The 27,781-nt window shown below is 31.7% G+C and overlaps 1 protein-coding gene across 1 annotated transcript; it reads right to left on the reverse strand.

The window, feature by feature from the left end:
• dpr3 (defective proboscis extension response 3) lies at positions 1-27,727 on the reverse strand. Its single transcript, XM_075294986.1, has 7 exons — positions 26,948-27,727; positions 21,814-21,891; positions 10,466-10,598; positions 5,276-5,678; positions 833-927; positions 423-478; positions 1-183 (listed from the first exon to the last, which is right to left on the reverse strand). Exons 1-7 carry the CDS (start codon positions 27,686-27,688, stop codon positions 1-3), a joined length of 1,689 nt encoding a protein of 562 aa, XP_075151101.1. The 5' UTR covers positions 27,689-27,727.
• Positions 27,728-27,781: the final 54 nt, after the last annotated feature.

The following is a 27,781-nucleotide window of genomic DNA, read 5'->3' on the forward strand; positions in this document are numbered from 1 at the left end:
TTAATCCTGAGCATTTTCCACTATAGCACCGACAATGTCAATGCTACAGATGATGTTGATAATGTTGGCCAAGTTGCACCAGAACATGACAACTGCACAGAAGATAGTATACAACAACACCAGCAGCTCATAAGTTCCTTCCCGTGTCTGTCCCACCCTTTTGCATGGCGGCAGGATTTTCATCTGAAAAGAGAAGCACAAACGGATGGGGATATAATTAAAGTGACATGAACTAAGTGATTTAATTAATAAAAATGAATATTATCAATTTTGAAAGTTTGTTTCTTATCAAATTGGTATCTACGATATCAATAAATGCAAGTTTTTCCATGGTTTCATGATACGAATTTATATGGATTTCTCTTTCTAGAAAACTTATTTATAGTTTTTCCATTAAGGATAACTCAATATGATGTACGTACACCATCAATACTAGGATATTGTAGAAATTTTTGTGTCAAAGGCAAACCATTAATAACTGGGGCAACACAAGGATATTACTTCTGGGAAGAGATAGAATTCCATTTAGTAAGGAGAGCCATCCCCTTATAAAAAAATTATTAATTAGTTTTTAATCAAGGAAATTCAGGGATAAATAGAAATAAAATGTTTCTTTAGTTTGTAAATGATATTTAAACAAAAGCATAAATTTTTAAATAAAACAAGATATTTATTAAAAAATTTAATATTCAATCAAAATAAAAAATCAAAACAATTTCTTCATTGTATTTTTTCAATCACTAAAACTGTGGACAGTTGCTTTTAGTTATTTTCTATATAAAAGTTGTGGTTTAATTAATTTTAATATTTCATTACGGTTTTTCATACGTACCATTAATGACTACAGTTACACTTGCACTGCTAGATGTGGTCGGTTGACAAGTGTAATTACCAGAGTCTGATATTTGGGCATTAGAAATTCGTAATCTGTAAATAGATGACAAATAATAAAATATTAAATGTAAATACCAAATGTAGTCCTTTGAATGCATTATTCAAATTTTGAGATTTTGAGACAAAGAGGATAAATGAACATACAGATATTTATATGATTACTTTTGAAAATATGATTAAAAACCCTTTGGTAAAGCCGCACGATTCGTAGACAAATGATTATTTCCATCATATTCAACACAAATAGAACAATATTATAAAAAACTAAAGAATTTATTTGTGTCAATGTTCATATGAATTCTAAGTAAGATTAAAAAACAGGCACAGTTTTCCATAGCTATAAAAATTTTCTATAGAAAAAAACTTGACAAAATTGTTTAAAGAAAAACAATTTGACAAACTTTTCTACAGAACTAAAATTTTGTCAAAATTTTCTACAGAAATAAACTTTTGACAAAATTTTCTATAGAAATAAAATTTTGACAAAATTTTGTATAGAAATAAAATTTTGACAAAATTTTCTATAGAAATAAAATTGTGACAAAATTTTATATAGAAACAAAATGTTGACATTTTCTATAGAAATTAAATGTTGACAAAATTTTCTATAGAAGTAAAATGTTGACAAAATTTTCCATAGAAATAACATTTTGACAAAATTTTCTATAGAAATAAAATTTTAACAAAATTTTCCATAGAAATAAAATTGTGACAAAATTTTATATAGAAACAAAATGTTGACATTTTCTATAGAAATTAAATGTTGACAAAATTTTCTATAGAAATAAAATGTTGACAAAATTTTGTATAGAAATAAAATTTTAAGAAAACTTTCCATAGAAATAAAATTGTGACAAAATTTTCTACAGAAATAAAATGTTGACAAAATTTTCTAAAAAATAAAATTTTGATAAAAATTCTATAGAAACAAAATGTTTACAAAATTTTTTGTAAACATAAGCTTTTGACAAAATTTTCTATAAAAATAAAAGTTTGATAACATTTTCAATAAAAATAAAATTTGACAACATTTTCTATAGAAATAAAATTTTAACAAAATTTCCCATATAAATAAAATTTTCAATAGAAATAAAATTTTGACCAAATTTTCTATAGAAAAATGTTGTTGACAAAGTTTTCTATAGAAATAAAATGTTGACAAAGTTTTCTATAGAAATAAAATGTTGACAAAATTTTCTACAAAAATAAAATTTTGATAAAATATTCTATAGAAATAAAATGTTGACAAAATTTTCTACAAAAATAAAATTTTGATAAAATTTTCTACAAAAATAAAATTTTGATAAAATTTTCTACAAAAAAAAAATTTTTGATAAAATTTTCTATACAAATAAAATTTTAACAAAATTTCCCGTAGAAATAAAATTTTGACAATATTTTCAATAGCAATAACATTTTGACCAAATTTTCTATAGAAAAATGTTGTTGACAAAGTTTTCTATAGAAATAATATGTTGACAAGATTTTCTACATAAATAAAATTTTGATAAAATTTTCTACAAAAATAAAATTTTGATAAAATTTTCTACAAAAATAAAATTTTGATAAAATTTCTATACAAATAAAATTTTAACAAAATTTCCCATAGAAATAAAATTTTGACAATATTTTCAATAGCAATAAAATTTTGACCAAATTTTCTATAGAAAAATGTTGTTGACAAAGTTTTCTATAGAAATAATATGTTGACAAGATTTTCTACAAAAATAAAACTTTGATAAAATTTTCTATAGATATAAAATTTTTACAACATTTGCTACAGAAATAAAATTTTGAAAACATTTTCAATAGAAATAAAATATTGACAAAATTTTGTATAGAAATAAAATTTTGACAAAATTTTTTATAGAAGTAAAATATTCACAATATTTTCTAAAGAAATAAAATTTGATGAACTTTTCTACAGAAATAAAATTTTGTCAAAATTTTCTATATAAAATTTGTCAAAATTTTCTATAGAAATAAAATGTTGACAAAATTTCCTATCAAAATAAAATTTTGATAAAATTTTTTTTAGAAATAAAATTTTTACTACATTATTTTATAAAAAAATTTTGTTGACAACATATTCTTAAGAAATAAAATTTTGACAAAATTTTCTATAGAAATAAAATTTTGATTAAATTTTCTATAGAAATAAAATTTTCGTAAAATTTTCTATAGAAATAACATTTTGATAAAATTTTTTATAGAAATAAAATTTTGACAAATTTTTTTTAAAGAAATATAATGTTCAAAAAATGTTCTATAGAAATAAAATCTTGACAACATTTTCCATAGAAATAAAATTTTGACAAAATTTACCATACACCGAAAAAAGTAAACTGTTTTATAGGAAGAATAAACTAGCTGGTGCGAAAATTGTACAAAATTTTCACAGTCCATTTCGTTTATATCAAACACTGTTCTTTTCTGACTTTAGGTCTTTAATAAGACATATTTTACAGTTCAAAATTTAATATACTACAATGTAATGGTTAAAATTTTTTCGGAATCTTCCGAACATATCTGGAATATATGTAAAAAAAAACAAAAAAAAAAAACAAAATAAAGTTTGTTTATTCGGTTCGTGGGCGCCGCAAGCTATGCTATAAAAATATAACTTATATGGATATTTATCTATTGATGACCATAACAGGTACATAGCTCAGTGGTAAGTGTGTTGGCTTACAAAGTGCATGGTCCGCGGTTCGATTCTCCGTCCAGGCGAAAGGTAAAAAAATTTTAAAAATTTATAAAATCGTATAATTTCTTCTACATTGTTGGTATTACAGGAAAAGGTGTTAAGAACTACAAAACCTCGTCGATGTGAGGGAAAATGCAATTAGCAAGAAAACAATGTTTTTTTTTTTTGAGTTTGTCTTTATGAAATTGTTTTTACATCCTGGAAAAGAATAAACGTTTATCATAAAAAGTATATACTTTTCTTCCAAATACACTTCCTTACAGCGAAAAGCAAATGAGAAACGAACTTTGTTTGTCTAAAATTTCGTTTGGGAGGAAAGAATTATTTTTTTGCGTGTATATAAATAAAATTTTGACAACATTTATATAGACAAAATTTTCTATACAAATAAAATTTGGACAAAATTTTCTAAAGAACTAAAATCTTGATAACATTTTCAATAGGAATAAAATTTTGTCAAAATTTTCTATAGAAATAAAATTTTGATAAAATTTTCAATAGAAATAAAATGTTCTATAGAAATAAAATTTTGACAGACTTTTCTATAGAAAATTTCTACAGAAATAAAATTTTGACAAAATTTTCTATAAAAATAAAAAGATTTTCTACAGAAAAAAAATTTGACAAAATATTTTACGGAAGTAAAATTTTGACAAAATTCTATAGAAATGAATTGTTTACAAAATTTTCTGTATATAATAAAATATTGTTCTATGGAAATAAAATTTTGTCAAAATTTTCTATAGAAAAATATTCTACAGAAATAGAAGTTTGTTTAGAAATCAAATGTTGACATAATATTCTATAGAAATAAATTATTATCCAAATTTGCTGTATATAATAAAATATTGTTGTATGGAAATAAAATTATGTCAAAATTTTCTATAGAAATAAAATGTTGACAAAATTTTCTGTAGAAATAAAATTTCGACAAAAATTTTCAATAGAAATGAAATTTAAACAAAATTCTCTACAGAAATAAAACGTTGGCAAAATTAAAATAAAAAAAAATTGACAAACTTTTCTATAGAAATAAAATTTTGACAAATTTTTTAACGGAAATAAAATTTTGACAAAATTTTCTACAGAAATAAAATTTGGACAACATTTTGTACGGAAATAACATTTTGAAAAAAATTGTGTATATAAATCAAATGTTGATTTTCTATATGTAATAAAACTTTGTTCTATGGAAATAAAATTTTGTCACAATATTCTATGGAAATAAAATTTTTATAAAATTTTCTATAGATAAAAAATTTTATATAGAAATAAAATTTTGACAAAATTCATTCGTACAGATTATATTAAAACATTGGGGAAATCCGAAACGATTGCAAAAATTGATAAATCAATATTACAAATGCAATCATATATTATTTTCTAAAATACTATGCCGATAGATGTATGTTTCAAATGTTTCATGTTTTAACGGATCTTCATGAAATTTTTGATAAAATATTATTTGAAAAAAATTGGTTTACTCAATTACTGAAACCAAACCAAATATTCTTTTAATTCTTTCTTATTTTGCTTGTATTTGTGACGTTTTTATTAGCCGATTTTATTTCACCAAGTGTGAGTTTTTTTTTACTTTCCCCAAGAATTGTATTGAAAAGTTAAGATAATTTTCTCCACCTTTACAGTTGCCACCACATCCGTCCTCATACTCACTTTGATTTTATTGTATCGCACAATTTTTGTTCCATGGCCACACGTTGCCTAAAATCCAATGTTATTTCGTCTTTTACATTATGCGACATGTGCTCGTCATCATCATCATCGCCATCCACATTATTGCCATACATATCCGTATCGGTGTCATCAACACGAGACGCATGATCGAACGATGCGGTTTTACTTGTCAAGGCAGCAGGTGTGACAAAGTAATTCCTTTGTGCCCTATCATCGTTGGGCGCCAGTGGCGTTAGTAGATGTTCACTGCGATACCAGTGAATGGGACCAATATCCTTAATCGATGGTTGGCTTACAAGGCATGTGAGTGTAATGACACTCCCAACCTTGACATATAAGTCACTGGGACCTGTTATTATGGTTTGGGCATCGGGTGATATTTCTAAAATTGAGAAGAAAATGAGAAATTTAATTAGAGGCATAACAATGACGAGGCTAAAAATAAAAGTTTGACAGGAACACAAAAACAACAAAAAATTGAAAACATTTGAACGTGAAGGCTGTTGACAAAACCGTGTTTCCTTCTCTTACTCTGTTTTTGCGAGGAGAAAGACATTTGAAAACTTTTTAATTAAAACTCAAGTGCATAGCTCCATAGGCTCCATTGATAATTGAATTCTTTGAAATTTACTTGATAAATGTTAAAATCAATTATCGTGATGATGGAAAGGCACAAATGTAGGAAGAATATTTAAATTTGAATATTTGATTTTTATTGGAGGAATTTTAAAATAATTTCAGAAAATAAAAATTACATCCATTACATATGTGCTTAAATTTAATACCTTAAAATTATTACAATTATTAATTAAAAGTTTCAATACTTCTAACATTTCAGTTTTAACTTTATGTATTCATTTGGTTGGATAAAACTCTTCAAAATTAAAAAAAAGAAAAGAAAATAAAAGGAGGTCCCTTGTCATTGAGCTTAGCATGGAATCGGGCAGCACTCAATGATAAGAGAAGAAGTTCACCAATGTGGTATCACAATGGACTGAATAGTCTAAGTGAGCCTGATACATCGGGCTGCCACCTAACCTAACCTAACCTATCTAGTAGCCATAGTAGTAGTTTGCATGACAGTCGTCAATATTATTAAATACCGACCTTTAGCGATTACCGAAACGAAGCTGATCCCGACTGTCACACCGCTGCCCCACCGTCTACATCATTTAACTGCAGCAATACCAGCAACCGTCTGAAAGCCGAAGATCTCATCAGCAAATTCTCGATCAACTACAAATCGACGAATGCCGAACTTACCATTCGCCAACGAGCCGAACTACTCGGCAACGTCCAACTGTCCACGTCTCAACGAATTCAATAGAATACTGTTCCACCACAGATACCATCGGGCCTACTGTTCCACTACAGAGACCTGCGGGCCTACTGTTCTACCACAGAGACCTTCGGGCCTACTGTTCCCCCACCGAGACCTTCGGGCCTTCTGTTTCACCACAGATACCTTCGGGCATACTGTTCCACCACAGAGACTGTTCCCCCACAGAGACCTTCGGGCCTACTGTTCCACCACAGAGACCTTCGGCCCTACTGTTCCACTACAGAGTCCTTCGGGGCTACTGTTCCACCACAGAGACCTACTGCTCTACCACAGAGATTATCGGGCCTACTGTCCCCCCACAGAGACCTTCGGCCCTACTGTTCCACTACAGAGACCTTCGGGGCTACTGTTCCACCACAGAGACCTACGGGCCTACTGTTCCACTACAGAGACCTTCGGGCCTACTGTTCCTCTACAGAGACCTGCGGGCCTACTCTTCCACCACAGAGACCTTCGGGCCTACTCTTCCACCACAGAGATTATAGGGCCTACTGTTCCACCAAAGAGACCTTCGGGCCTACGGTATTGAAAATGGGCGATATCGGTCCACTTTTACGTATAGCCCCCATATAAACGGACCCCCAAATTTGGCTTGCGATTGCTCTAAGAGAAGCAACTTTAATCCGATCCGGCTGAAATTTGGTACATGGTGGTAATATATGGTCTCTAACAACCATGCAAAAATTGGTCCACATCGGTCCATAAATATATATAGCCCCCATATAAACCGATCCCCCGATTTGGTTGCGGAGCCTCTAAGAGAAGTAAATTTCATCCGATCCGATTGAAATTTCGTCTGTGGTGTTAGTAAATTGTCTCTAACAACCATGCCAAAATTGGTCCATATCGGTCAATAATTATATATAGCCCCCATATAAGCCGATCCCCACATTTGACCTCCGGAGCCTCTTAGAGGAGCAAAATTCATCCGATCCGGTTGAAATTTGGAACGTGGTGTTAGTATATGGTCTCTAACAACCATGCACGAATTGGTCTATATCGGTCCATAATTATATATAGCCACCATATATATCGATCCCCAGATTTGTCCTCCGGAGCCTCTTGGAGGAGCAAAATTCATCCGATCCGGTTGAAATTTGGAACATGGTGTTAGAATATGGTCTCCAACAAACACGCAAGAATTGGTCCATATCGATCCATAATTATATATAGCCCCCATATAAACCGTTCCCCAGTTTTGATCTCCGGACCCTCTTAGAGGAGCAAAATTCATCCGATCCGGTTGAAATTTGCAACGTGGTGTTAGTATAAGGCCGCTAATAACCATGCCAAATTTGGTCCATATCGGTCTATAGTTATATATAGGCGATCCCCAATCACACAAAAATTGGTCCTTATCGGTTCATAATCATGGTTGCCACTCGAGCCAAAAATAATCTACCAAAATTTTATTTTTATAGAAAATATTGTCAAAATGTTATTTCTATAGAAAATTTTGTCAAAATTTTATTTCTATAGAAAATTTTGTCAAAATTTTATTTCCATAGAACATTCATAGGATGTAGTTTTGAGAATCTAGTGAAACTTAGAGTGCTTCTCCTCATGTACAAGGTCGTAAAGTATAATAGACCGTCTTATTTATCTTCGAAATTCATTTTTGGTAATTCAGCCCGAACACAGTCACTGCAGGTTCCACAGTATCGGTCCATAATAATGCAAAGGTCGTTCCGTGTCCGCGCTATACAACTGTGGAATACGTTCGTTCCTTACGAGAGAAGAAATTTTGCATTGACTTGTGATCAATTTCGGAACATCATGTTACAGTTAATTTGAAAAATCATATTATAGTGCCAGCTCAAGCTAATGGTAAACCATATCTTAAATGCTATCTCATCCACATTCAAGTCAGTTATTAGTTATAGGTATTAGGAATAACAATGAATTATTAGATCATAAGATGTAATTGTATTTATGTATTATTAATTATAGTGTCAAAAATTGGAGAACTGCATAATTGTATAGGCCAATTTAGGCTTTTTAATTATTGATTGAAATAAATGAAATGAAAAATGAAATGAAATTTTGTCAAAATTGTATTCCTATAGAAAATTTTGTCAAAATTTTATATCTATAGAAAATTTTGTCAGAATTTTATTTCTATAGAAAATTTTATCCAAATTTTATTTCTATAGAAAATTTTTTTCAAATTTTACTTCTATAGAAAATGTTGTCAAAATTTTATTTCTATAGAAACTTTAAACTTAATTATATACGTATTTAATCGGCCTTTTTTAGTTTAATATATACCACGTATGGACTATGTGGTATATATTACGGTGTTAGGAAGTTTTAAGATACCTTGCCATCGGCAAGTGTTACCGGAATCGAAGTAATTCGATTGTGGATGACAGTCTTCAGTAGAAGTTTCTACGCAATCCATGGTGGAGGGAACATAAGCGTCGGCCTGGCCGAACTTACGGTCGTATATACTTGTTTTTTTTTCTGATTCAGTCACGACATTAATTGATCCAATTATTTTTTTTAATTGAAATGCCTTTAATCACAGAAATTATAGTATGTACCAATTAAAAAATTAATAACATTTTTTCAAACTAAATTAAAATTTTAATGGGAAAAATTTTCGTGAAATTTTTTTCTGTGTAGGTATATGGGAACATAAAACTTTATATATAACAGTTTGAGATGGCATCGTCCGACTTTAGACTGTCATTATTTGATTTTGTTTCATATACCACATATGGGAGCTATGTCTATGAAAACACACTGAAAAAAAAGCATACTCGGTTCCAAAGATTTTGTCTTTACTTTAAAAAATTTGGTATTGATTCCGAGCCAAAGAAGCGGAGAATACAAGTAAGGATACTTTTAAGACACAATTCTCTTTTAAATTTAGGGTTTGTGTACTTGCTTCTATTGAGTTTATGAATTCTTGCTTTAATAATAATAGCAAGTGAATCAATTTATAAATATAATAATTATACTAATTTATTTATATTTAATATAATTATATTATTAATTTTATTAGTTTTAACTTTTAGAAGAATAAGATTATTTATATTTTATTTATTTTTTGAAAGTAGTTTAATTCCAACTTTATTTTTAATTTTAGGACTTCCAGTAGAAATTATGCTATGTTTGAAGTAAAAAACTTCTTTAAAATAAAGTTTTGAAACACATGTCCTATATTTGAACGATTTTTTGCTTTGTAGTCAAGATGCAAAAAGACAACAAATTTAAAGACAATTTCATTAAGTTTAAAGAATTTTTCTGAATTATTAAAGTCAAGTTGACCTTAGCCTATAAATTTTTTCTTTCATGTTAAGATACCCATTTTTAAGTCAAATCACTTAATTATAAGGACAATACGACTTCATTGAAAAGTTTATCGACTTTTGGACAAGGAAAATAATTTTAATTTAGAGAAATGCGTCTTCTATGCTAAGCAAAATTTGTATTCGTATTTTAAAGACATGAAATCTTTGACCTCACGACAATATTTTTTTCAGTGCAGAAATTCGTCCTTGAAAGGCCTCTAACCATTATCTCACGTAGACTCAAAATTTCTTGTAGCAAATTTCATTAATATCTTTTAATTATTGCAGCATGTATTTTACGAACAGCCAAATAATTGAGCAGATGGATGTACGGCTGTATGTGCTAGATCGACTTTATATAATAAAACCATAAAACTCGCAAACTACTTCAAATAAAAATTTACTATCTTCAGTATGCAAGTGAATTCCATTTTAATATTCTGATTCACTAAAATCACACGTTGAGCAATGGAAATTAATTTTCAATTCTTTTGCACAAGTGGTAATTTGAAAAGGGTTGATTTCACTTACCGATTACATTTAGCTGGAATGCCATGGACATTTTTGGTTCAGTATTCACTTGGCATTCATAAATGCCGCTGTCACGTGCCTGGGGTGATTTTACATGTAACGTCCATTCACGAGAATCTTTGGATTCGGTAACCTGCAAAAAGAACAAAAATGTGATAAAGAAAAACGAAAATATCAAAAAATCAGAACACTGAACAAAAAATATTGTAAAATATTGAATATAAACATTAGGGTGGAGGGAATTAAAATGAAAAGGAAATAAGAACAATGAAGAGATAGATTGACTCAAGGGAAATAGAAGTTTATTTTTGGTATTGATTCCGAGCTTCTTTTCAGGAAGAACCCTAAAAGGTTCTATAAAATTGAAATCATGACCCATGTCCCGATATTGGGAATCGCAACTATCAAGAATTTATTTTTCATATAAGGAAAAAAAATTGAGATACTCTCGGACTCAAATTCAATTGCAGTTGTTGATTTAAGTTTATACGTTTCAGGGCTAAGAAATTATAGCCACCCAACAAAAAAAGCGTCGCCAAAAAAGTAATGAAAATGTTCTTTTTGGATCCGGAAGTGGTGCAAAATTGTCGCAGAAGTGATGAATTTAACATGGGCATGTCATAGGACGGAAGTCCTCCATTTCAACAGCCGTTGCACAGAATTTACATCACTTCTTTAGGTATGATCCGAATTCAATGTTTTGGATGTAAATTAAAAAATTCTGTGATATTTTGTCAAATAAATAATTTTTAAATTTTTTATAATTTTTAATGGATTCTAACGCTTGTCGGAAACGTTTGACCTCAAATATTTTCAAAAATGCACAATTTTTTCAGATTGGATTTAGCCTTTTTTTTTGACAAAATTTAAATGATTTGTAACATTTTATGAATTATTACTCTGTTTTTAACCTATTTGAAACAAAAAAAGTTAAAATTACCCATTACAAGTATGAAAAACCCAAGGTTTGAAAAATTGAATTAAAAGAATTTCCTGGGTAGTTAAAATAACGAACATCATTGGGAGTGCATCTTCTGGAAGTGCTTTTAAAGTTGCGCCTTTGGAAGAACTTCCAAATTTTTTTACTGGGCAATCAAAACTTTTGCAATTCCGAATATCGAAGGAATTTTTATTATTTTAGTTTTGTAAATTAATAACAAATAAATTAAATGTCAGAATAAAAGTTCTATTATTGAAATAATATAATATCCCAGCAAAAAAAGTAGTGAAAATGTTTTTTTTGGACCCTTAAGTGGTGCAAAATTGGCGCAGAAGCGATGATTTTAACATGGGCTTGTCATAGAATGGATGCCCACCATTTCAACAGCCGTTGCACTAAATTTGCATCACTTCTTAAGGTGTGATGCGAATCCAGTGATTTGGATGTGAATATAGAAATTTTGTGATATTTTGACGAATTAATAATTTTTATTTTTTTTTTATGATTTTCGATGCATAATAACGCTTGTCTAGACCGTTTGACATAAAATATTTTCATTCGCAATTCTCAATTTTTCTAAAAAGGATTTAGCACTTTTTTCGACAAAATTAAAATAATTTGCACTATTTTAATTCTTAATTTGTTTCTAATCTATTTGAAATAATACAATTTTAAATTTCCCGTTAAAAATATGAAAAAATCGAGTTATAGAAAATTGACTCAAATGAACTTCTTGTGCAGTTGAAATAAAGAACTTCTTTGGGAGGACATTTTTGGAAGTGCTTTCAAAGTTTTGCCTTAAGAAGAACTTCCAATTTTTTTAAAATTATGATTCCTAAATCGAAAAGGCGTTTAATATGTGACCACCCCCCATAAATCTAAATTCCTATGAAAATCCTAATTTCTTTTTTTTTTTTTGTATAAAAAATTTGTTTTTCAAATATCTAGATTTCGATGAGATCTTAAAAAAATGATACGAACATTTTTTTATCATATTTCCTTAAACTTGCGTTCTAGACCGAAAATAACATTAATCGTGGCCACTCCTTAAATATTCGTCCTAGAGCGAAAAAGGCGTTAATTCGCGACCACCCCCAAGAAATCTAATGGTGTTTTATTTTCTGAAAAAAGTGCTTTGCCTTCATTTTGTCTGTACAGAATGCGAATTATTAAAATGTTGCCAGCAACCTAAAAAATAAAAAATGTTTCAGCTGGCAGAAAAGAATTCAAGGAAGGAAACGGGGCAATCACAGCATTCTCGTTTGTCGGCGGTGATGCAAATGCACGCACTTTGTTATTATGCGTGGCGCTATTTTAACAAAAGAATTCGAAGCTTTTTCGCACTTTTGCCTTTTTTTTTAGAAAAGAACCTATAAAGTACATTTTTTTGGACAAAATGCAAAAAAGTGCGCATTTTATACAAGAAAAGAAAACGCCATAAATTTCGATGAAAATCATCAAAAATTAATTTTTTGTATGAAGAACTTATTTTGGGCATATTTCCTTAAATGTGCGTTTTGGGATGAAAAGGTTATTAATTCGTGCCCCCAAATTTAATTTCCTTAAATTATGCGTCCTAGAGCCAAAAGGATATTAATTCGTGACCACACCCCACAAATTAAAATGTTGATCAAAATTCTCGAAAAATTGAAATTTTTATATGAAAATTTCCTTAAATATGCGTCCTAGCGCGAAAATAAGGAATATTGAGATCACCTCCAAGAAATCTAAATTTCAATGAAAATTCTCGAAAAATTTAATTTTGTTGTGAAAAAAATATTTTGAAAATATATCCTTAAATATGCGTCCTAGAACGAAAAGGATGTTAATCCGTGAATCCCAATCTCAAAAATTAAAATTTTAATCAAAATCCTCGAAAAATTTAATTTTTTATATGAAAAAGGTATTTTGGTCATATTTGTCCTAGCGCGAAAATGATGAAAATTGTGATCACAACCAAAAAATCTAATTTTTATTGAAGATCCTAAAAACACTAATTTTATACACGAAGAACTTATTTTAGCCTTAATTTCTTATATATGCGTCCTAGAGCGAAAAAGAAGTTAATTCGTACACACCCGCAGAGAAAGAGGATTTTTTTGTATACAAATTTCGATTTATTTTTATGAAATTTTCTATTTTTAGGTAGTGATTGTATATGGATCAAATATTGAATTTTTTGGATGGAGGTCATAAATTATTAGGAACCATTTTTAAGGAAATATGGCCAAAATTTGTATTTCATATAAAAATGGATTTTTGTCTTTGAAGATCCTAATAAATCTAATTTTTTATACGAAAAACTTATTTTAGCCTTAATTTCCTATATATATATATATATATATCAATTTGGCTGATAAGTCCCCATTTTAACAACAGAAAAACACATTTTTTTGTCAAAATTCGTTTCTATAATTCAACATAGTTCCCTTCAAGAGCGATACAACGATTATAACGACCTTCCAATTTTTTTATACCATTTTGGTAGTACTCCTTCGGTTTTTCCTCAAAATAGGCCTCAGTTTCGGCGATCACCTCTTCATTGCAGCCAAATTTTTTTTCCTGCGAGCATCCTTTTGAGGTCTGAGAACAAGAAAAAGTCGCTGGGGGCCAGATCTGGAGAATACGGTGGATGGGGAAGCAATTCGAAGCCCAGTTCATGAATTTTTCCCATCGTTCTCAATGACTTGTGGCACGGTGCATTGTCTTGGTGGAACAACACTTTTTTCTTCTTCATATGGGGCCGTTTTGCCGCGATGTCGACCTTCAAACGCTCCAATAACGCCATATAATAGTCACTGTTGATGATTTTTCTCAAGATAATCGATAAAAATTATTCCATGCGCATTCCAAAAAACAGAGGCCATTACTTTACCAGCGGACTTTTGAGCCTTTCCACGATTCGGAGACGGTTCACCGATCGCTGTCCACTCAGCCGACTGTCGATTGGACTCAGGAGTGTAGTGATGGAGCCATGTTTCATCCATTGTCACATATCGACGGAAAAACTCGGGTGTATTACGAGTTAACAGCTGCAAACACCGCTCGGAATCATCAACACGTTGTTGTTTTTGGTCGGCACCCATTTTGCACATAGCTTCCGGATATCCAAATATTGATGAATGATATGACCAACACGTTCCTTTGGCCTCTGCTATCTCGATCAACTTCATATTACCGTCATTCAAAATCATTTTGTGGATTTTGTTTATGTTTTCGTCGGTAACCACTTCTTTCGGGCGTCCATTGCGTTCACCGTCCTCCATGCTCATTTCACAACGCTTAAATTTTGCATGCCAATCAATTATTGTTGATTTCCCTGGGGAAGAGTCCGGAAACTCATTATCAAGCCAAGTTTTTGCTTCCGCCGTATTTTTTCCCTTCAGAAAACAGTATTTTATCAAAACACGAAATTCCTTTTTTTTAAATTTTTTTTTACAATAACAAAAGTTGCTTCACAAAAGACGCTCTATCTCACAAACTAATTGACTTACAGACGTCAAATTTTGACACAAATCATTTGAAGGTTGGTACTATATAAAAATAATATGCATTTAATACTAGCGACGCCATCTATGTGTCAGACCGGGGACTTATCAGCCAACCTAATTTGTGGACACCCGCAAAAAAGAAAATATTTTTGTATACAAATTTCGATTTTTAGGTAGCGATCGCATATTAATCAAATATTTATTTATTTTTTTTTTTTGGATGGAGGTCATAAATTATTAGGAACCAATTTTTAAGAAAATATGTTCAAAATATGTATTTCATATAAAAATTGATTTTTTGCCAATTTTCGTTGAGATTTTAATTATTTGGGAGGGGGTCAGGATTTAATATCCATTTCACTCTAGGACACATATTTAAGAAGAAAAGTTTTTCATTAGATTTTTTTTCATCGAAATATTGTTTATTTTGGAGAGTTTTCCATGCGGATTAGAAATAATCTAAACAGATTTTCAAAAAATACCATCAAATCTATTTAGTTTATTTATCGATTAATTACATTTTCAGCTTTTAATGCTAAGGTCTTAAGCATGACTATCAAATTTAAAAATTAATTAAAGTGCTCCGGGGGTGCACAAGGAGTGCATATTGACAGTATAACTGAGTGAGCCAAATTTGATTGAAATCGATTCAGATTTAGATATGGTCCCAAACCTCCGATATTTTTGACTTTCACCTCACCCTATTCTAGTTACTCATGCAGTTTTCGTATTAATATTCATGTAAGAGTAGTAGTAATAACAATAAAAAATAATCATAAAATGTTATGGTGTCAAAGGAAACAAACTGTGCGAGTAAAATGACTGTAACATAAAGACAACACAACACCCATGCCCCTTCCAATATGCATTTTTCCAAATTATTTTGTTTTGGTTTTTTTTTGTATTTTGTCTCGCATTTATTTTTCTTTTTTGTTTTTTCTATAGTTGATGTTGTCAAAATTCATTCGCATGACTTTGATGTTAATTTGCATGAATCCACATCATGGTCTTACGATGAGGAGGCCATTGCAATCATTGTCGTAATCAACATCTGCACCATTGTCAGTTGTTTTAATGGCAGACCATGGTGGGTGGTATAGGCATTTTCTTTCATATGGTTGTTGTGGTGGATTTCTTTTATTTTCTTTGATCACAAAATGGGTGAGTATGTGTGGGTGTGAGTGTGAGTATGCGGATGACAAGAGATATGAAAATGATTGCAGAGAGCTTTTGTTTTGTTTTTTTTTTTTTCTTTCTTTTTACTTTTGTTTAATGCATGTGAAGTGCACACAAATATCACACGACGTAGTTGTATTATGAAATGGTTAAATATTTCGTAAAATATTTTTTTTGTTTATGAGAAAATTAAGACTCAGATAATAGTTTAAAATTTTAAATACAATTTCTTTGGTGTTTCTCCTTTATAATAGGAAACAAATTATGATTTAAGCGAAAAAAATAATATCTATTCCCTATTCGTTTTTATACCCTCCACCATAGGCTGGGGGGTATATTAACTTTGTCATTCCGTTTGTAACGCATCGAAATATTGCTCTAAGACCCCATAAAGTTTACATATTCTGGGTCCTGGTGAAATTCTGAGTCGATCTGAGCATGTAGGTCCGTCTGTTGAAATCCCGCTAACTTCCGAACGAAACAAGCTATCGAATTGAAACTTGGCATAAGTAATTGTTGTTGATGTAGGTCGGTTGGTATTGAAAATGGGTCATATCGGAACATTTTTACGTATAGCCCTCATATAAACCGATCCCCAGATTTGGCTTGCGGAGCCTTTTGGAGGAGCAAAATTCATCCGATCCGGAAATTTGAAATTTGGTACATGGTGTTAGTATATGATCTCTCACAAGCATGCAAAAATTGGTCAACATCGGTCCATAATTATATATAGCCCACTTATAAACCGATCCCCCGATTTGGCTTGCGGAGCCTCTAAGAGAAGCAAATTTTATCCGATCCGACTGAAATTTGGTACATGGTGTTAGTATATGGTCTTCAAAACCATGCAAAAATTGGTCCATACCGGTCTTAATTATATATAACCCCCATGTAAACCGATCACCAAATTTGGCCTCCGGAGCTATTGGAGGAGCAAAATTCATCCGACCCGGTTGAAATTTGGTACGTGTTGAAATTTGGTACATTGCGCTAGTATAAGGCCGCTAACAACCATGACAAATTTGGTCCATATCGGTCTATAGTTATATATAGCCGATCCCCAAAAATAATCTACCAAAATTTTATTTCTATAGAAAATTTTCTCAAAATGTTATTTCTATAGAAAATTTGGTCAAAATTTTATTTCTATAGAAAATTGTGTCAAAATTTTGTTTGGAATTTAAATTTTGTCAAAATTTTATTTCTATAGAAAATTTTGTCAAAATTTTATTTCTATAGAAAATTTTGTCAAATTTTTTTTTCTATAGAAAATTTTGTAAATTTTTTTTTTTCTATAGAAAATTTTGTCAAAATTTTATTTCTGTGGAGAATTTTGTCAAAATTTTATTTCTATAGACAATTTTGTCAAAATTTTATTTTTATAGAAAAGTTTGTCAAAATTTTATTTCTATACAAAATTTTGTCAAAATTTTATTTCTATAGAAAATTTTGTCAAATGTTTATTTCTATAGAAAATTTTGTCAACATTTTATTTCTATAGAAAATTTTGTCAAAATTTCATTTCTATAGAAAATTTTGTCAAAATTTTTTTCTATAGAAAATTTTGTCAAAATTTTATTTCTATAGAAAATTTTGTCAAAATTTTATATCTATAGAAAATTTTGTCAAAATTTTATTTCTACAGAAAATTTTGTAAAATTTTTATTTCTATAGAAAATTTTGTCAAAATTTTATTTCTATAGAAACTTTTGTCAAAATTTTATTCCTATAGAAAATTTTGTCAAAATTTTTTTCTATAGAAAATTTTGCTATAGAAAATTTTATCAAAATTTTATTTCTATAGAAAATTTTATCAAAATTTTATTTCTATAGAAAATTTTGTCAAAATTTTAGTTCTATAGAAAATTTTGCCAAAATTTTTTTCTATCGAAAATTTTGTCAAAATTTTGTTTCTATAGAAAATTATGTCAAATTTTTATTTCTATAGAAAATTTTGTCAAAATTTTATTTCTATAGAAAATTTTGTCAAAATTTTTTTTCTATAGAAAATTTTGTGAAAATTTTTTTCTATAGAAAATTTTGTCAAAATTTTATTTCTATAGAAAATTTTGTCAAAATTTTATTTCTATAGAAAATTTTGTCAAATTTATATTTCTATAGAGAATTTTGTCAAATTTTTATTTATATAGAAAATTTTGTCAAATTTTTATTTCTATAGAAAATTTTGTCAAAATATTTTTCTATGGAAAATTTTGTCAAAATTTTATTTCTATAGAAAATTTTGCCAAAATTTTTTTCTATAGAAAATTTTGTCAAACTGAATTATTTACGTATTTAATCGGAATGAATTATTTACGTATTTTTTTGTTTAATATATACCCCGTATGGACTAACTTACAATTGAGAAGAACGTGTTAAGAAGATAGATAGAGGTCGAACGTATATAATATGTATCAAGAAAAAGTAAAAAAATTAAATTTGAATGAATTCATAATGAATGCTTTTCTTTCAAATGGGTTTTCATATGATTTACATCAAAAGGTCATTAACTATATTTTTTTTAGAAAAATTTAAAATCAGAACTGCCATCAAGAGATATGACATAAAGGAAAGTGAACTTAAAGAAGGCAACATCCATAGAGGCTATGTGTGGAATAGGAGACCTTGGAGCACTACCAGGGCCATAGAGCAGAGAATAGAGCCGCTGAGTAGCGCCGCCGATTTTAGCCGCAGCCGAGCAGTTTTTGTCAGTCGAAGCCGCCGCCAAATATTTCGACTCATCTCGACTCAAAATTAGCCACCAATTATTCAAAAACATCGGTTAAAATTAGAACAAGTATATACGGCTACAAGCTCTGCCAGGCCGAATCTTATGTACACTCCACCAAGAATTACGCAGAAACTTCTACTAAAGATTGTGATTGTGGTAATGCTTACGGATGGCCAGGTATCTTAAAATTTCTTAACACCGTCCTATAAATTGAGGATAGTCCATTTGTGGTATATATTAGGCAAAAACAAGTATATACGGCCGTAAGTTCGGACAGGCCGAAGCTTATGTACCCTCCACCATGGATTGCGTAGAAACTTCTACTGAAGACTGTCATCCACAATCGAATTACTTGGGTTGCGGTAACACTTGCCGATGGCAAGGTAGTCCATACGTGGTATATATTAAACTAAACAGGCCGATTAAATACGTATATAGTTAAGTTTAAAGTTTCTATAGAAATAAAATTTTGACAACATTTTCTACAGAAGTAAAATTTGGAAAAAGAATTTCTATAGAAATAAAATTTAGAAAAAATTTTCTATAGAAATAAAATTTTGACAAAATTTTCTATAGAAATAAAATTTTGACAAAATTTTCTATAGAAATAAAATTTTGACAAAATTTTCTATAGAAATAAAATTTGGAAAAAATTTTATATAGAAATAAAATTTTGACAAAATTTTCTATAGACATAACATTTTGACAATGTTTTCTATAAAAATAAAATTTTGGTAGATTATTTTTGGCTCGAGTGGCAACCATGATTATGAACCGATATGGACCAATTTTTGTGTGATTGGGGATCGGCTGTATATAACTATAGACCGATACGGACCAATTTTGGCATGGTTATTAGCGGCATTATACTAACACCACGTTGCAAATTTCAACCGGATCCAATGAATTTTGCTCCTCCAAGAGGCTCCGGAGGTCAAATCTGGGGAACGGTTTATATGGGGCTATATATAATTATGGACCGATATGGACCAATTCTTGCGTGTTTCTTAGAGACCATATTCTAACACCATGTTCTAAATTTCACCGTATCGGATGAATTTTGCTCCTCCAAGAGGCTCCGGAGGTCAAATCTGGGGATCGGCTTATATGGGGGCTATATATAATTATGGACTGATATGAACCAATTCCTGCATGGTTGGTAGAGACAATATACTAACACAACGTATCAAATTTCAATCGGGTCGGATGACTTCTGCTCCTCCAAGAGGCTCCGGAGGTCAAATCTGGGGATCGGTTTATATGGGGACTATATATAATTATGGACCGATGTGGACCAATTTTTGTATGGTTGTTAGATACCATATACTAACACTACGTACCAAATTTCAGCCGGATCGGATGAAATTTGGTTCTCTTAGAGGCTCCGCAAGCCAAATCGGGGGATCAGTTTATATGGGGGCTATATGTAATTATGAACCCATATGGACCAATTTCTGCATGGTTGTTAGAGACTATATACCAACACCATGTACCAAATTTCAGCCGGATCAGATGAAATTTGCTTCTCTTAGAGCAGTCGCAAGCCAAATTTGGGGGTCAGTTTGTATGGGGGCTATATGTAAAAGTGGACCGATATGGCCCATTTGCAATACCATCCGACCTACATCAATAACATCTACTTGTGCTCAGTTTCAAGTCGATAGCTTGTTTCGCTCGGAAGTTAGCGTGATTTCAACAGACGGGCGGACGGACGGACATGCTCAGATCGACTCAGAATTTCACCACGACCCAGAATATATATACTTTATGGGGTCTAAGAGCAATGTGTTACAAACGGAATGACAAAGTTAATATACCCCCATCCTATGGTGGAGGGTTTAAAAATGGTATACAGAGAAAAGTCAAAAAATAGTTACGAACCGATATTAACTTTTGCGCGATAATTAGAGAGGCAGAACTGAGATATGGGGCTCGCTTTCGATTTATCTGAGGGCTATATATAACTATAGACCGATAATGACCAAGTTTGGCATAGTTGTTAAAGACCATATACTAACAGCACGTACCAAATTTCAACCGGATCGGATGAATTTTGCTCCTCCAAGTGGCTCCGGAGGTCAAATCTGGGGATCGGTTTATATTGGGTGGGGGGGGGGGGTCTGTGTATATGGGGACTATATATAATTATGAACCGATATGGACCAATTTTTGCTTGGTTGTTAGAGACCATATATATGTACCAAATTTCATCCAGATCGTATGAAATATGCTTCTCTTAGAGGCTCCGCAAGCCAAATTTGGCGTCCGTTTATATGGGGGCTATACGTAAAAGAAGACGAATTTGGCCCATTTTCAATACCATGCGACCTACATCAATAACAACTACTTGCGCCAAGTTTTAGCTTTATGAGTTCTAATAGCAATATTTCGAAGTGTTACCAACGGAATGACAAAGTTAATATAGCCCCTCTTTCTATGGTAGAGGGTATACTAATTGAATCCATTAATTTCGTGATTGAAGGCAAAAAAATGTTGTGTCCATTGGTAGATAGCATGCGACGACCGCAATAGGAATCTTTCAGGTTCGATCTTAAAATTATATATATTCGGTGGTTCTATCGAGTAAAGCTGAATGAATTCTGTATTTAAGATTTCGTTCAAACTTTTTTGTAATTTAAATAAAATATATAAAACATATTTTTTTACGAAAACATATTATAGCTTGAATTTCCCATATTTCATGTCAGATATCATGTAAATTTTTGAACCAAAATTTTCTGACAGTAGTGCAAATGTGCAATTAAATTAACCTTGCCTTATATTTCCTTATTTAATTTAACATAATGAATACAAATTTTTCTTTCGAAGTCAAAAGGAGAATAATTCACGAAAAGGATTAAATGTTAATTTGGTTTGCATGCATACTTTTTTAAGGACAAAATATGTCTTGTAAATGAATTAAATGAAATGCATGCAACAAAAGATGCAAACGAAGAGGAGAAAATACCGAGAATGTTTATTTTAAGGTAAAGGTTAATACTGCACTTACCAGGAATCGATTATCTGATGTGTATGTTGTCTTTCCAACCGTCAGTATATGCAGGTCACGTTTACGTATCCAGGAAACCTGAAAAATAAAATTTAAATAATTTTTGATTTAAGAAAAGAGGCACATAAAGTAAATATTTTTTCTACTTTATGCTGGAAATTCATATTGAAAATTGTAATAATATAATATAAACATTTCAAAGGATATATAAACATTTTATAACAGTTAATAAAAATGAATTCCGTAACAATTTACATTAACAGAAAAATATTTTAGAGTCGTTTTTTCGTATTTCTAATCAAGCCTATACTAATTTGTACACCTGCTACCATTGTGCTCTTTGTAAAGCCCACATGGGTAAAATGGAATCGGGCAGCACTCAGTGATAAGAGAGTAGTTCACCACTGCGGTATCACAATGGACTGAATAGTCTAAGTGAGCCTGATACATCGGGCTGCCACCTAACTTAACACGAATTATTGACATAGCACGGAATTGGCTTTGCGGTATTTTGGCCCATTCACGGCGAAGTGCCGTCATGACACGATCGACACATTGGTATTTATTAGTTCCAACTTTACTCTCTAAAATATATCAGGCGCAAAAGTCCAACTGATTGAGATCGGAAGATTTTGGTGGCAATTTTGCATTCAAAAACCTACTTTTTTAGCCATTTTTGGTTGACGAGTGCTGAGTTCGATGGTATTGAAATGTTTATATTCCGCGGCTAAAATGTTTGTATGCTCAGGTCTTCAATACTATCGTTGGGGCATTTTCCCAATAATATTAGGCATTTATTTTGACCCAACCGCCTATGAATATGAGCGGTGAGTTACCATCGGACGATGCAATCAAAAATCTTCTTTTATGCCATTTTTGGTTGACGAGTGCTGAGTGCAATGGTGTTGAGCTCTGAAGGAATGTTCATGGTCTGCGGGTAAAATGTTTGTCTGCTCAGGTCTTCAATACTATCGTTAGGGCATTTTCCCAATAAAATTAGGCATTTATTTTGACCACACCGCCGATGAATACGAGCGGAGAGTTACCATCGGACGATGCTATCAAAAATCTCCTTTTATAGACATTTTTGTTTGACGAGTGCTGAGTGCAATGGTGTTGAGCCCTGTTGGAATGTTCATATTCCGCAGCTAAAATATTTGTCTGATCAGGTCTTCAATACTATCTTTAGGGCATTTTCCCGATAACATTAGGCATTTTTTTTACCCCACCGTCGATGAATACGAGCGGAGAGCGACCATCGGCCGTTAGACTGCCAACACCATTATAATTGGCAACGCTAGAGTTTTGGTGGGCAGTCGAAAATTAAATTTTAAGCCGACCTCGTTGGGAAGTAAATCAGATACATTTTTTCACAAACGGTTCTCTTTGGAATGGCTTCGAACTAAATTAACATACTTACTGGCGGTATGAAAATTGCCCTGGAAAATCAGCGCCAAAACCTAAATGAAACAGGGCCACACATGTGGGGCGACACTGCATAATGAATATGAGCACCTAAACTAAAATTAGGGCTTATTTTCTCATCCGATTAAAACGGTGACATGTGCCCCAGGAAAATCAGCCCCAAACCCCAAATGAACAGGGGTGGCGCTTCATAATGGATATAGGCTCATGAAAACGAGCCCCAAAAAAATGTAATTGAAGCATGATAATCGACCCCACAATGGTGTTATAGTTGCCACCATTGTCAAATACCAAAATGCGAATATAGGACCTACTTGACAATGAAACACAATGCCAAAAAAGAAATTGTGGGTTTTTATTTTAATTTGAAATATTGGGGTTTGTTTCAGGGCCACACATGTGGGCGACATTGCATAATGAATATGAGCACCTAAAATAAAATTAGGGCTTATTTCCTCATCTGATTAAAACGATGGCATGGGTCCCAGGAAAATGAGCCCCAAAACCCAAATAAACACGGGTGACGCTTCATAATGAATATAGGCCCATGAAAATGAGCCCCAAAAAAATGTAATTGAAGCATGATAATCGACCCCACAATGGTGTTATAGTTGCCACCATTGTCAAATCACAGAATGCGAATATAGGACCTACTTGAAAATGAAACACAATCCCAAAAAGGAAATTTGGGTTTTTTATTTCAATTTGAAATATTGGGGTTTGTTTTCAATAAGTTATTTCCCCAAAAACATAAAAATGTCATGTTGTTGTTTTTCAAATAATTTTTCAGCGTCACATTTCATTTAGGTTTTCGGGGCTAATTTTTTGTGGGGTTCATATTCATAACGGCACCACTTTCATTCTACCGCTATCGCTCCTTGGATCTTTCCCGCCCAACTTATGTTGGGCATCGGTGAGCTCTTGCACTGTTTTGCACTTCAATGGCTTTAGTTCGAGCTCATTTTTTATACCCACCACCATAGAATGGTGGCGGGGGTATAATAAGTTTGTCATTCCGTTTGAAACACATCGAAATATCGATTTCCGACTATATAAAGTATATATATTCTTGATCAGGGAGAAATTCTAAGACGATATAACGATGTCCGTCTGTCTGTCTGTTGTAATCACCCTACAGTCTTCAATAATGAAGCAATCGTGCTGAAATTTTACACAAACTCGTCTTTTGTTTGCAGGCAGGTCAAGTTCGAAGATAGGCTATATCGGTCCAGGTTTTGATATAGTCCCCATATAAACCGACCTTCCGATTTGGGGTCTTGGGCTTATGGAAATCGTAGTTTTTATCCAATTGGCCTGAAATTTGAAATCTAGAGGTATTTTATGACCATAAAGAGGAGTGCCAAAAATGGTGAGTATCGGTTAATGTTTTGGTATAGCCCCCATATAGACCGATCTCCCGATTTTACTTCTTGGGCTTATAGAAACCGCAGTTTTTATTCAATTTATCTGAAATTGGAAATCTAGAGGTATTGTAGAACCACAAATACGTGTGCCAAAAATGGTGAGCATCGGTCCATGTTTTGGTATGGTCCCCATATAAAACGACCTCCCGATTTGGGGTCTTGGGCTTATAGAAACCGTAGTTTTTATCCAATTTGTCTGAAATTGGAAATCTAGAGGTATTTTAGGACCATAAAGAGGTGTACCGAAAATGGTGAGTATCGGTCCATATTTTGGTATAGCCCCCATATAGACCGATTTCCCGATTTTACTTCTTGGGCTTCTAGAATCCGAAGTTTTTATCCTATTTGCTGAAATTGGAAATCTAGAGGTATTTTCGTGTCATAAAGAGGTGTGCCGAAAACGGTGAGTATTGGTCCATATTTTAGTATAGGCCCATAAGAACGATCTCCCGATTTAACTGCTTGGGTTTCTAGAAAACGTAGTTTTTATCTGATTTGCCTGAAATTGTAAATATTCTGGTATTTTAGGCTCACAAAAACGTGTATAGTGTATATTACAAGAGATGTTAATGATTCCTCTAAAACTCAAACAAAAATGGTTCTTATAAATCCAGAATCTGATATAGTCCTCATAGGTGAAATCTTTAAATTTATCTTCGGGAAGTATCCTCAAGTCCTCAAGCCCTCCCTAATATTTGGTTCATGGTGGTTGGTATTTAAAATTCGGCCCGGCCAAATTTAGTGCTGTATATTTCTTGTTTTTCAACTCATTTTTGCATCGGTTCTCTCTACCAAAATTTTATTTCTATATAAAATTTTGTCAAAATTTTATTTCTATAGAAAATTTTGTCAAAATTTTATTTCTATAGAAAATTTTGTCAAAATTTTATTTCTATAGAAAATTTTGTCAAAATTTTATTTCTATAGAAAATTTTGTCAAAATTTTATTTCTATAGAAAATTTTGTCAAAATATTATTTCTATAGAAAATTTTGTCAAACTTTTAGTTCTATAGAAAATTTTGTCAATTTTTTTTTTTTTCTATAGAAAATTTTGTCAAACTGAATTATATACGTATTTAATCAGACTTTTTTGTTTAATATATACCCCGTATGGACTAACCTACAATTTAGAAGACGGTGCTAAGAAGTCTTAAAATACCTTGCCATCGGAAATTGTTACCGCAACCCAAGTATTTCGATTCTGAATGACAGTCTTCAGTAGAAGTTTCTACGTAATCCATGGTGGAGGGTACATAAGATTCGGCCTGGCCGAACTTACGTCCGTATATACCTTGTTTTTTTTTTTTTTTTTTTTTGAAAAGGAAAAATTTGATCATGATTTATTGGCGGTTACATTTCATTTAAGATGGTCCGAATCGACTGATCATGAATCGGTGACGCAGATCTGCAGTTTTTCGTTTTATTTAACTTAATGATTTTGGTATTTATTCGAAGCCAAAGAAACGGAGAATTGAACAGGGCACACATTTAAGACAAAATTCCCTATTAAATTTGAGTTTTGCGTATTTGATTATAAAAAAATCCTTTTTCAACTTTTTTCTTCACGTCTCAGCAAACAAAGTGTCAACAAAAATATGTAATGAAAATGTTATTTTTGGATTCCGAGGTGGTGCAATAACTGGCATAGAAGAGATGAATTTAATATGGGCTTGCCATAGGACGAAGGCCCACCATTTTATCACTGTATTTCCATCATTCTTAAGATGTGATCCTAATTCAGAGTTTTTGGATGCGAATTAAAATTTTTTGGGATATATTGTGAAATATATAATTTTCTAATTTTTTATGATTTTTAATGCGTTCTAACGCTTGTCTTAAATGTTGGACCTCAAAAATTTTGAAAATTCACAATTTTACTAGAATGGAACAGAACAAACCCACTTTATTGAAAAGTCTTCTATGCTAAGAAAAATGTGCATTTGTGTTTTAAAGACATGAAATATTTTTTCCCACGACATTATTTTTTTTCTGTATAGGCATAATTTTTATAGATCACTATGGGGTTTAAGTATAAAAATCAAATTCATAAATGTTTTTATTATTTTCTCTCGTTTGTGTAGCAATTTTTTCAGTTTCAATCATAAAATGTCAACTTTCCATCTCCCAAATGGTATGAGCCAATGTGAATGATATCACTGGTGATAGAATACATAAGCGACATCTATTGCCATAACACTAAAATACGTTTTTCAACTACCCAATATAATTTTTAAAATTTCGCTTAATTTAATATCTTTGATTTATTCAATCCTATAAAACTTACCGATTTATCGCCAATCCTATCGACACGACATTTAAGCACCGCTTCCATATGGCCAGTACGTGCTGTAATATTCTGAGGCATACCATAGTCAAATACTGGCATTGAGCTTTTCTTCGGAAATGGAATTAATTCATTGAAGTCATCCGTTACACCGCCACCCATACTCATGCCACCATTGCCACGATTATCAATTGCTAGTGGCTGTTGTTGCTGATGTACCATTTGAATATCATCCATGGGTACAGTTAAACGTCCACCAACCAAAGAGGTACCTTGAAAATTACTCCTATGTGGCATTTCCATCGATGTGGCATTATGACCAAACGATGTTCCTTGGGTGGAGGTTAAGTATTGCGGTAACTGATGTCCTCCACGTTGTTGACGTTTTTGTTTGGCTGCCATCAATGTATGAGCCATAGCCCCCAGATTATCAGAGGCGTCAATTGCTTTTGCTCGAAATTTATCCTTGGTAACCTTACTGTATGGTGTTGTGTTATTCTGAAGGATTAACATGGGGTTTTGTGAGAATGGCAGTTGCTGTTGTTGTTGTTGATGGTGGTTTTGTTGTGGCAAATTCGCTTGGTCTTGTTGTCGTTGGTCTTCTTTATATTCCCTCCTATCATCGCTACTTTCCGCGTTATATGAACTTATTTCGCTGCTGCTGGTGGTTATACTCATTCCCGTTGTTGTTGTGGTTGTTGTAGCCTCTGGTGATGACAGTATTATCCTTTGTTCCGCCATTGAAGAAATTGATCCTTTTGATGGTGGCACTGAAGCTGCCGATACTGCCATAAGTACTGCATGAGTAGAAGAAATAAGAAAATAAGAAAAATG

Source organism: Haematobia irritans, chromosome 2 (assembly GCF_050003625.1).
Source record: "Haematobia irritans isolate KBUSLIRL chromosome 2, ASM5000362v1, whole genome shotgun sequence".
Taxonomy (NCBI): domain Eukaryota; kingdom Metazoa; phylum Arthropoda; class Insecta; order Diptera; family Muscidae; genus Haematobia; species Haematobia irritans.

What these genes read in the sequence shown, in the direction of transcription:
- dpr3 (XM_075294986.1), bottom strand. Translation starts at nt 27,688, where the DNA reads ATGGCGGAACAAAGGATAATACTGTCATCACCAGAGGCTACAACAACC. An exon ending in TGCGATACAATAAAATCAAA is followed by an intron (nt 928 to 5,275) that starts GTGAGTATGAGG and finishes ATCTATTTACAG; the next exon opens with ATTACGAATTTCTAATGCCC. An exon ending in TGTAACTGTAGTCATTAATG is followed by an intron (nt 479 to 832) that starts GTACGTATGAAA and finishes GTGTTGCCCCAG; the next exon opens with TTATTAATGGTTTGCCTTTG.